The 12238-nt window shown below is 42.0% G+C and overlaps 1 protein-coding gene across 12 annotated transcripts in view; it reads left to right on the top strand.

Annotated features, from left to right (window-relative positions):
- Positions 1 to 12238, top strand: part of ankhd1 (ankyrin repeat and KH domain containing 1) — a 200145-nt gene that overhangs the window by 88049 nt on the left and 99858 nt on the right. For all 12 annotated transcript variants that reach the window (XM_041192971.1, XM_041192973.1, XM_041192975.1 and 9 more), the window contains one exon: positions 11903 to 12059. In XM_041192971.1, the coding sequence (XP_041048905.1) occupies positions 11903 to 12059 (157 nt within the window). The remainder of the gene's footprint in view (positions 1 to 11902; positions 12060 to 12238) is intronic.

The raw sequence follows: 12238 nt of genomic DNA, 5'->3' as shown, positions 1-12238 counted from the left end.
GATGTCATGAGCTAAAGGACAAAGGGAGTGTTAATGGTAGTGGTAAGGGCTAAAAAGGCGCAGATAGTGGCGTAGAGGTAAGAAAGCAGAACATGGTAATAGCAGAACAAGGGTAGGCATTGTGTGAAAGAACAACATGGAACAAGTAACAGTTGGCCCACTTGGGGATGGGGTGGGGGGATAGAGCGATGGTGGGGCAAAAAGGATAGAAAATGGGATAAAAGGGGGGATAAAAAAGGGGATAAAGCAATGAATAAAAATTAGCGGATAAAAATAAAAATGAATGTGGAAAAAAGGGATTAAAATTATTACGTTCTTATGTTGTTTTCTTACTTCTACACCACTTTCAGCACCTTTTTTTTTAAGCCCTTACCACTACCATTAACACTCCCTTTGTCCTTTAGTTCATGACATCGTTGTCAATCTCTCCTTTGTTCCCACCCATTGCTGGCCTTCTATCCAGCTTCCCCTGCTCCACCCCCCTTAAACAGAATAAATTTCATCACATTTCCACTTCTCTTTAGCTCTGAAGAGAGGTCATACGGACTCGAAACGTTAACCCTGTTTCTCTCTCCACAGATTCTGCTAGACCTCTTGAGTTTTTCCAGCAATTTCTATTCTGGTCTGTGTGCAGTTTTGGTCTCCTTATTTAAGGATGGATGTAAATATGTTGGAGGCAGTTCAGAGGAGGCTTACTAGATTGATACCTGAAATGAGCGGGTTGTCTTATGAGGATGGGTTGGACAAGTTGGGCTTGTTTCCATTGGAGTTTAGAAGAATGAGGGGTGACTTGATTGAAGTACATAAGATCCTGAATGGCCTTGATGACCTGGTGGACGTGGAAAGGATGTTTCCTCTTGTTGGTGAGTCCAGACCTAGTGAGCGCTGTTTTAAAGTTAAGGGTCACCCTTATAGGACAGAGATGAGACATTTTCTGAGGGTTGTGCAGCTTTGGAACTCTGTCTTACTGAATATTTTTAAAGCAGAAGTAGATAGGTTCTTGTTGGGCAAGGGAATCAGAGGTTTTGGGCTAGATGGGTTTGTGGCACTCGACACAAATCAGCCATGATCTTATTGAATGGTGGAACAGGCTCGAAGGACTGAATGGCCTACTTCTGCCCTTCGTATGTTCCTATGTTCCATGCTCTTGATATTTCTTGCAGGAACCCTTCTGCTTCTCCACCTCTCTCTTTAAAAATGCATCCAAAACTCATTGTGTTGTCCACAATCCCTCCTTGAATTTGTGTGTACTTGATGGCTGAAGTGGCTGAATTTCTTCAGACCAAAGGTACCACATGAAGCTGCTTGCCTATCATGTCTGCTGTGTAAAATACACTTGCTGTTTATGGAAAAGCTTCAGGTGATTTATGATGCCCTTAATGTGGAAGTCTGGCATGTAGCCATGGGAAGCAGTATTGTGTAAGCCCTTTTGGCTTCAGAATTTTGAAATCTTCATGCACATCATAGAGAGAAGATAGGTATTTTCAAAATGAGCAGTGAAAGTGCAAGTAGATTAAGAGGAAGAACATCTTGTGAAGTTAAAGGTCAACAAAATTGAAGCCTTTTTCCCACTTAGAATGAAAAACGTTTGAGTGAAGTTTGTATTGAGTATTGATGTATTGAATGAACTGATTTCCCTCTTAAAATATTGTACATTCCTATTGAATGGAGTGATAATGATAAAGGGGAACAATGGAGAGAATCCAAGCTGCAAGTAAAATATTTCCAAGTACGTAGTGAGAATGAGTTTTTTAAACACGTGTTTCACAGACATCCACACACATTTGTTAATTTTTGCTTTTGTAGGCCACTAGCAGTGCTGCTCATAAGCCAACCATGAGCAAGTATCATGAGCAACTGCTTCAGGTGTTCATTTCTTATAGGGATGTGAATGGCCTCTCTTGAGCACCTCTATGGTTGCAGAAATTGAATGGGAGCTCTCTGAGGAATCAGTGTATTTTAACAGAATTGCTGCTTTGCAATATAGAAAGGCATTTTGAGCATTTTATTCAGTTTGAAATTGATAGGTTTTCTGTTTAAATTCTTAATATGAATTTCTGGCATGAAGATCCTAATAATGTGTAAGATGTAGTGATTGTTCTATTGCTATTTTCAGTCCCCAAATCCTACATCATAAATTGTCCAAAAGTCGTATGCATTTATATTTTTACTGACAAATTTTCCCAGATTGTACTCTGGTAAATCTTTAATTTAGAGTGGTTCCTTCAGTGTTTGAGCATTTTGACAGTAACAGTCAAAATTACAAAACAAAAACAGAATTACCTGGAAAAACTCAGCAGGTCTAGCAGCATCGACGGAGAAGAAAAGAGTTGATGTTTCAATTGTGAAGGATATAGTTTAAAGTTTGGAGGCAATTTACTCTTTTACTTGGTGCAAATTTTACAAGGTAACTGTAGTGTCAAGACTTGCTTCCAGAAGGGATACATTTCACACCTCCCCTTAGCTCAGCTGTGTTCTCAATTTTTGCAAGCTGAAGTGAAACTACTAAGGTTTATAGCAACAAATGTTGCAAAACAACTGAAGGCTTTGATAGGAAACCACATGCTCCTGCAGCGGGGGTTTAGTGCCCATCATGATTGTGCTTAACAGAAAGCAGTTGCCACAAATTCTAAACATCTGATCTGGCTCGATTTTAACATCTGGTAGGTGCTCATTGCCAGGCACTTGTCTTAACGTCATCCAGCCAATGCTGCGTGTGTGGACAGACTGCTTCGTTATCTGAGGAATTGCAGATGAAACTGCATGCAATCATCTGGGAACATCCTCCTTCTGACATTTATGCTGGAGGGAAAGTCAGTGATAAAGCAGCTAATGGTGGTTGGGCCTAGAAACTCTTGCAGGAGTTCCTCAGAACAATGTCCTGGGGCTGAGTTGATTGACCTCATGTGCAAAATAATCTTTGTGATTGGTATGACTCCAGTCATTTGACAGCTATCCCCCTAATTCTGAGTGACTTCACTCTTACAAGGGCTCCTTAGTGCTACACATTAATTAAGTGTTGTCTTGATGTTGGGGGCTGTTACTCCCACCTCACCTCTGGAACTCAGTTCTTCTGTCCTTGTTTGGGCCACACTGGAGCAAAGTGCTCCTGGTGGAACCCAAATTGTGTTGGTGAGCAGGCTCTTGCTGAGTCAAGTGTTGTTTGATAGCGCTGTTGATGACACCTTTGGCCCAGTTCTTGCTGCTTGATAGTCGACTGGGGTGATAATTGGCCAGATTGGGTTTGTCCTTTTTGTGGAAAGGATATAATTAGGCAATCTTCCATTTTCTTACGTAGATGTCAGTGTAGGTATACTGGAAAGCTTGACTAGAGGCATGGCTAACTCTGGAGCACAAGTCTGCAACTTTCCAGCCAAAGTGTTGTGAGGGCCCATAACCGTTGCTAGATCCAGTGTGCTCAGCCATTTTTGATATCAAATGGAGTGAATAGAATTGACAGAAGACTGGCTTCTTTGATGGTGTGGACTCTGCAGGAGGCAAAGTTGGGTCATCCACTTGGCATTCTTTGCTGAAGGTGGTTGCAAACGCTTCAGCCTTGTCTTTTGTATTCAAGTTCTGAGTCTGCTATCATTGAGGATGGGGACGTTCATGGAGTTTCTTCCTTCCATTGTTTATTTGACTACTACCATGCAGGGCTTGTGATGGGGATCACTTAGCTCAGTCAATGGCTTATGACTTCTGCTGTTTCACGGGCATGTAGTCTTGAATCAGCAAGTTGCCACCTCTTTAAGTTATGCTTGCTGCTGCTCCTGGAATGCTCTTCCCCATACATTGAACTAGGGTTGTTACCTGGCTTGATGGTAATGGTAGGGTGAGGGAAATGCCAGGCCATGAAGTTACAAATTGTGCTGGAGTGCAGCTTGCTGCTGATAGGTCCATAATGCCATGTGGATGTCAAGTTTTTAGCTGCTGGGCCTTTTCTGAATTTACCTCATTTGGCACAATACAATATAATGGAGGGGGCCTATAGTGTGAAGACAGGACTTTGTCCCCAAGAGGACTGTGTGGTGGTCACTCCTGCCAATGCTGTCATGAACAGATGCATCTGCAACAGGTATATTGGTGAGAATGAGATTAGGATTATTGTGTTGGCTCTCACCACCTGCCACAGGCCCAGTCTGGACTTGGCCAGCTTGATCAGTGGTTGTGTTTTGAACCACTCTTGTGATGCATTGAAGTCCATGTTACCCTCACTGCTTCCAAGTGGTGTTTGACATGGAGTACTCATTCATCACTAAGATAGGGAAGTAGATGATCAGGCTTCCTAGCCCATGTCTGACCTTGTGCCATTAGACTTCTTCAAGTCCAGAGTCAATGATGAAGTCTCCCAGACCACTTCCTCCTGACCGTCTACCACTGTCACCACCATTGGTGCTAGTGGAACAGTACATACCAAGATTTGGTGATGGGGGAGTCTGGAACATTGGCTGAGAGATTTGATTCTGTTGTTTAGACTTAAGTTGAACTATTGCCTGACTAATTGGTTGAACTGCTCTCCTAATTTTGGCAGTACTCCCCAGAGGAGTACTTTGTAGGGAGGACAGAGTTGGTGTACCTTTGTCTTGTCCAATGCCTAGGTTAATCCTGAGTGATCAGTCTGGTTTTATTCCTATTCAACTTTTCCATAGAAATTTGAATGTTTCTGACTCAACCACCCTTTCAGGCACCCTTTTCCCAGTCAAGCAAACAGCCTGACCTTACAGATCATGTCCGAGACACTACATTGGGTTGTCTTGTCCCACTGGCAGAACAGACCTAGCAGAGGTAGCGGCACAGTGGTATATAGTTGGGACGGGCTTGCCCTGGGAGTCCTCAACATTGACTCTGGACCCCATGAAGTCTTATGGCATCAGGTTAAACATGGGCAAAGAAACCTCCTGATTACCAGGTACTCCACCCACCCGACCCCTCAGCTGATGAATCAGTACTGCTCCATGTTGAACATCACTTGGAAGAGGCATTGAGGGTGGCAAGGGTGCAGAATGAATTCCATCACCAAGAGCAGCTCAGTAGCACCACCACAGACCAAGCTGGCCGAGTCCTTAAGGACATAATTGCTAGATTAGGGCTGCAGCAGGTGTTGAGGGAAAAGCCTACTTGAATTCGTCCTCACCATCCTGCTTGCCACAGGTGCATCTGTCCATGGTAAGAGTGATTACTGCACAGTTGTTGTGGAGACGAAGTCCTGTCTTCACATTGAGGAGACCCTCCATTGTGTTGTGTGGCACTACAGTGTGCAAAATGGGATAGATTTCGAACAGATCTAGCAACTCGAGACTGGACATCCATGAGTTGCTCTGGACCATCAGCAGCAGCAGAATTGTACTCATCCACAATGTATCACCTCATGGCCGGGCATATCCACTATCATTACCATCAAGCCAGGAGATCAACCCTGGTTCAATGAAGGGTGCGGAAGGCATGCCGGGAGCAGCACTAGGCATTCCTAACAATGAGGTGACGAGCTGGTGAAGCTGTAACACAGGACTACAAACAGCAAAAGCTGCAGCGATTCCACAACCAGCAGATCAGGTCTAAACTCTGTAGCCCTGCCACATCCAATCCTGAATGGTGGTGGACAATTAAACAACTCACTGGAGGAGGTGGGTCCACAAATAACCCCATCTCAATGATGGAGGAGCTCAGCACATCAGTGCAAAAGATAAGGCTAAAGCATGGCAGTGGAAGAGTGGTATTGTCACTGAACTAGTATCCCAGAGACCCAGGGTAATGGTCTGGGGAGCCGGGTTCGAATCCCACCATGGCAGATAGCAGAAATTTGAATTCAATAAGTCTGGTGTACAGGCAAAAGTCCGATGACTACAAAATCATTGCTAGCTGTTGGAAAAGCTCATTTGGTTCACTAATGTCCTTCAGGAATGGACAACAGATTTCCTTCCCTAGTCTGGCCTACATGTGACTCCAGACCCACAGCAATGTGGTTTACTCTTAATAGCCCTCTGAACAAGGGCAATTAGGAGTAGGGCCACAGCCACCACCATCTAGGAGGATAAGAGCAGCAGACATAGGAGCACCACCACCTGCAAGTTCCCCTCCAAGCCACACTCCATCCTGATTTGGGAATATATTGGTGCCCTTTCACTGTCGCTGGGTCAAAATCCTGGAGCTTCCTCCCGAACTAGTGTCACCCGCAAGCCGTGAACGAATATTAAAAAAAAAACAATCTTCAGCCAGAAGTGCTGAATGGATGATCCATCTCGGCCTCCTCTGGAGGTCCCCAGCATCATAGACGCCAGTCTTCAGCCAATTTGATTCACTCCACATGATATCAAGAAATGGCCGAAGGCACTGAATACTGCAAAGGTCATGGCCCCTGACAATATTCCGGCAATAGTACTGAAGACCTGTGCTTCAGAACTTGCCCCACCCCTAGCCAAGCTGTTTGAGCATAGCTTAAAAACTGGCATCCACCCACCAATGTGGAAAATTGTCCAGGTATGTCCTGTACACACAGTAGGATAAACCCAACCTGGCTAAATACTGCCCCATCAGTCTTCTTGATAATCAGTAAAATGATGGAAGGGGTATTCCACAGTGCTATCAAGCAGCATTTACTTAGCAATAACCTCACTGCCACTCAGTTTGGGTTCTGCGAGGCTCACTCAGCTTCTGACTTCATGACAGCCTTGGTTTAAACATGGACAAAGAGCTGAACTCCTAAGGTGAGGTGAAAGTGACTGCCCTTGGCATCAAGGCCACGTTTGACTGTGTGGCATCAAGGAGCTGTAGCAAAACTGGTGTCAATGGGAATCGGGGAAAACTCTCCACTGGTTGGAGTCATACCAACACAAAGGAAGATGGGTGTGGTTGTTGGAGGTCAATGGAATCGTTGGGGGGGAAATTCTCCACTGGTTGGAGTCACACCTAGCACAAACAAATGTGGTTGTTGTTGTTGGAGGTCAATCATTTCAGTTCCAGGACATCACTGCAGGAGTTCTTCAGGGTGATGTCCTAGGCCGTACCATCTTCAGCTGCTTCATCAATGACCTTCCTTCCATCATAAGGTCAGAAGTGGGGATGTTCGCTGATGATTGCATAATGTTCAGCACCATTTGTGACTCCTCGGATACTGGAGCCGCACATATCCAAATGCAGCAAGACCTGGACAATATCTAGTCTTGAGCTGACAAGTGGCAAGTAACATTTACACCACACATTCGCACCACACAAGTGCCAGGCAATGACCGTCTCCAATAAGGGAGAATCTAACCATCATCCCATGACATTCAATCGCTGAATCGCATTACCATTGCTGAATCTCCCACTATCAACATCCTGAGGGTTACCCTTGATGAGAAACTGAACTGGATTAGCCATATAAATACTGTCGCAACAAGAGCAGGTCAGAGGCTAGGAATCCTGTGGCGAGTAACTCGCCTCTGACTCCCCAAAGCCTGTCCACCATCTACACTGTTCAAGTCAGGAGTGTGATGGAATATTCTCCATTTGCCTAGGTGAGTGCAGCTCCAACAACACTTGAGAAATTTGACACCATCCGAGACAAAGCGGCCTGCTTGATTGGCACCCCTTCCGCAAACATTCACGCCCTCCACCACTGACGCACAGTAGCAGCAGTGCATACCATCTATTAGGTGCACTGCAGGAACTCACCAAGGTTCCTCAGATAGCACCTTCCAAACACATGACCACTACCATCTAGAAGGACAAGAGCAGCAGACACATGGGACCTCCACCACCTGGAAGTTCCCCGCGAAGCCTCTCACCATCCTGACTTGGAAATATATCAGCGCCCCTTCAAAATCCTGGAACTCCCTCCCTAACAGCACTGTCGGTGTACTTGCACCACATGGAATGCAGCGGTTCAGGAAGGCAGCTCACCTTCTCGAGGGCAATTTGGAATGGACGGTAAATGCTGGCCAAGCCAGCAGCGTCCACATCCCGTAAATCAATTTTTAAAAAATTGTTCTAGACATCCCTGTAAGTTGGATTCCTCGTGGATAGCGGCCCAAGCTTGTTCCTGCCTCAGTTTTCAACCTTTTCATTTAAGCATCATTGGCCCAATAATTGCTGTCAAAATAACATTGAGGTGTTAATAGTGCTTGCCATTATTTAAGTGCAAATACACAACAACTTCAGACAAGGGCAGAAGCAAGATGAAACATGGAAATTGAGAAGTTGACTGAGATGTGTTGCTGCAACATTGGCCTGGTGAAAATGGCTTTTCGCTGTCTGGCTCCCTGTAAAATTGCTTTGAGTGGCATGAATTTCCTGTACTTACACAGTAGGTATGAATTAAATGCATCATGGAATGCAAAGTCATTTTAACCCTTTTGATTGACAGTATTAATTACTGCCAGCCACATTCTCAGGCACTAAAATGAGCTGCTCAGCCTTCAGTTTTTCACTGTTGTAGACTCAAAAAAAAAAATGTTTTTTTAAAACAACCTGATTTAATGTTCAATTCACCGTTCTAACTTGTGCTTCCTCGTTCACACCTTGCAGTGTTCATTTCACAATCTTTCAATCTCATTGCACTTGCTTGCCCTTTTCACTCAGGTACCAGATGCCCTTGAGTGGGCGCTGTGTTATTTCCATTTTGAACTTTTAGCAATGGATGAGGTCAAGCCTGTCGAATGGTGCGTTCCGTTTATAGACTAGTTAAAGGAATTTTGGGGCTAGTTTTTATTTTGGCATATCTATCTGCATGCTGCTCTATGAAAATAATTTTGATAAATTTGATATTAGATCAACATTGTATCAAAATTGTATTTTTGATCACTGATAGCCACCTTCAAAAGGGTACTAATAAGCCCTTATATGTATTGTATGTGTATCTGTATATTGACTTTTCCTTTTGAAAATTAGTATTTAAATTATTTTCACCCAGTTTCCTGACACTGCCTTCCAGATCATTAAATTGTGGCTTTTTTTTTTTCAAAAGAAATCACCATCTCCTCTGACTTTTCTGCCAATTATTTGAAATTTGTGCCCTCTAGTTGCTAACTCTCCTGCTACTGGCAAGTTTCTCCTCATTAGCCCTGCTAAAATTCTTCATAATTTAAAAAATCTTTACATCTCCTCTTGTCCTATATAAAATGAGGATGCTGAATTAACCAACACAGTTCAAATAGTCAACTTGTTGCATTTCACCAGTTTACCTTTCAATTTCCAGCATCCGCAGTTTTTTTGTTTTTAACCTTTCAATTGTATAATATATAGTAATTTAACAATCATATGTGATCAGGATTTGCAAATTCTCTCAGTTGCTCCGCTGTTCTAAGCATTTATAAAAACAGGGTACTACAGATGCTGGAAATCTGAAATAAAAACAGAAAATGCTGAAAATACTTAGTTTGGTAGCATTTGGCGAGAGAGAAAAATAAAGCTAACGTTTAAAGTTGATGACCTTTCATTGGAACTCCATTTTTCTCAGCGTTTGTTCTTTTTAACTAATTACATTCAAAATAATAACCGTACCATTTTTTATTTATTTTCATTTATCTTTCATTTTATGGTGATTAAAGTTAAAACAGTTACAGTGCAAAAGACATTTTAAGTTAATTGGTCATTATTGATTGGATAGGTACCTTGTACTAGGTGATAGTGAATCAATGGATTAGATGTTGCCCTTTAATTTTAGGATCGAGATTCAAATTAGCTTTCAATGGTTCTATTTGGAATAAAATTAATATAGACAGTTTCAATCCATTGGGCATAGGCCAACTGCACAAAAACTGGAATTAAATTGGCAATTTTGCCTAGTGGCTTTAAAGTAACTGGTTTAGGAATTGAAATTGGAGTGTTTTTCTGTGAGTGGAGCAGGGAATGTTATTGGCGGAGTCAAGAGAACTTCAAGACTGGATTTTGTGGTCAATGGTGAAGGAAGGGTATTTGCTATGCATTACACTTATATTGCCCATGGGCCTTTCATGGGCTTTTGAGTGGCAACTTGCCATATTTAGAAATCTTTTTCAGGCATCTGAAAAACAATGTGCCCCTTCAACCAATTGGACTGAAAGATCTTCATTGTGGTATAGAATCTAAACCAGGAAGTATAAATTCGAAACAATGTAAAATCCTGTGTGGCATTTGAAATACCATCAGTGAAGGAAAGATGGGATTGAGAGAGAGATAGTTGAGAAGAAAGTTTGATTTAAAAATATTTCCAATAATTAAATTCTGAAGGAGTGAGATGCTGCACTTGTAAAATTAAATTTTCAGGGCCAGAGACACTAACTAAGACTTATCTCACTGTTTAAAAAATCACTTGCACCAGAACATGTTGGCCTTAACTCTTCTTGGCTTGGTTAATGAATAACTATTGGGAAAGTACTGCAAATTCATGCCCTTGGTGTTTGAACGATGATCTCTTGCCCAGGTAGCACTGTAGCGCAGATTATGAAGGAACAGGGTAAATCTATAGGATTTCTGCATTTAACTGCGCGTATGTGGATGCTGGCCGTTTGATTTGCTCCATAATAAAAGTGAATGTTTTAATTGTATTGCAAAATCCGAGCCAATATAACTATATTGAAGTTAAACGCCTCTGCTGAGTAATTGCATTATCTATCTCAGCCAGGCAGTCCTATTTATACTCTTGGCTGGCAGGCAGGTGGGTTTAAAAAGTACACTGGAGGTTATTGGGACCAACACCTCCCCCCACACCCAACCTCCCAACCCCCCCTTTTCCAAATGTGGTTTAATGCCCCTCAGGAGCTATACTGAGGTATCATCCTAAAGCTCTTTAATGTCTTTCAAGGTGTCTTGGCATTTTTCTTTCTGGAGTAGTCAAAAGTGAACTCCAGGTTTGCAGTGCAGTTTAGTGTTGCTGTGAAGTGAAAATCGCTTTGCAACAGCATTAAATTTGCAATAATAAGGTACTCTCACTCTGTGTTTCATCATAATATTTCTGTCCTGAAGGTGCTTTATGTTGACACTTAATGCCTGGACTGGAAGGTAGTCTGTTCCCCGGTGCTAACATCTCTTGTCTTGAGTGAAACATTTATATTTAAAAGAGCAAAGTTATAACAGTTGCCTATCATATCAGTATGCTATCTTAGATGCAATGCTGGTAGTGCTTATAGAAGCTCAAGGAAGAGCAAGGATCTTCATTTGTGTAGCAGCTGGGGGAAATTAGTTATGAATTAAACTAAAGTTTTTCATTGTTCCCAAAAAAATACATTTTTAAACACTTAACAAAACTAGTCACTATGATCTTTTACCTTTGCCTTGCTCTGTATTTTGGAAAAATGCTGATTAATTCACTAGGCTTCCAAACATTTTCAAAGTGATTTTGTTCGATATTGCTGAATGTTGATTCAAATTTAGTCCCAGGGCTCTTATTCAGTAAATGATCTATGTGATGTGTGTGTCTTGGAGTTTTAATTTCACGTTGCAGAATAATAACTCATGTTTCAGTACAGGAATGAAACTTTTCAGTTGGCTACATTTCTGCCAAATTTAAACATTGTGCACTTTTCATATTGATTCAGAAGGGATGGGAAGGAGCATGAAAATATTCTCATGATAGAAAAACTGAATGTTTCATTTTTTAATAATTGTATCAACCTGTGATTAATGTTTTGTATTGGGAGGGGAAGAAATTGAAAATTTCGCTTTTTTTAAAGGTTTAGCATATTGGTAATGAGCGATGGCAGTAAAGGAAGCCTGTTTCTTGAGAAACATCCAGCATAATGTAACTTCCAACCCCTTAATCAGAAATGTCAAGTTATTTTAGTTGTACCTTAGGTTCAGTTGCATGTTTAATATGAAACTTAGTATGGAGCTGACTAACCTTATTTGTGCATGAACTGCACTTAACGTATGGCTGTTGTGTTTGTGTCTTTGCATTTTCGCCTGCAACACTCCTACTAACTGATGTGATGAATCAAAACAAAAGGAATTGGTAAATTATCCACTGCTGATGGTAAAGCCTTCGCAGATCCTGAGGTACTCCGAAGACTGACTTCTTCTGTCAGCTGTGCGTTGGATGAAGCTGCTGCTGCCTTGACCCGAATGAGAGCCGAGAATACTTTAAATGCAGGACAAGCAGACAAGTATGTGTTTCCTTTTATTTATGCATTTTGCTGGGGAGTAGCGGGTGAAATGGGAAAGGGTGATTATTCAACAAAACATTAACGAGTAACATATAGCTCTACAATTTATAAAGCTTTACTTTTAAATGGGATTTTGAGGTTTTCTGATCTCATAAATTTATGGTAACTGAATAAGTTAA

Source organism: Carcharodon carcharias, chromosome 8, assembly GCF_017639515.1.
Source record: "Carcharodon carcharias isolate sCarCar2 chromosome 8, sCarCar2.pri, whole genome shotgun sequence".
In the NCBI taxonomy this organism is placed as follows: Eukaryota; Metazoa; Chordata; class Chondrichthyes; order Lamniformes; family Lamnidae; genus Carcharodon; species Carcharodon carcharias.
The sequence above is the reverse complement of the archived record's forward strand: the minus strand, read 5'-3'. Positions and strand labels throughout refer to the sequence as shown.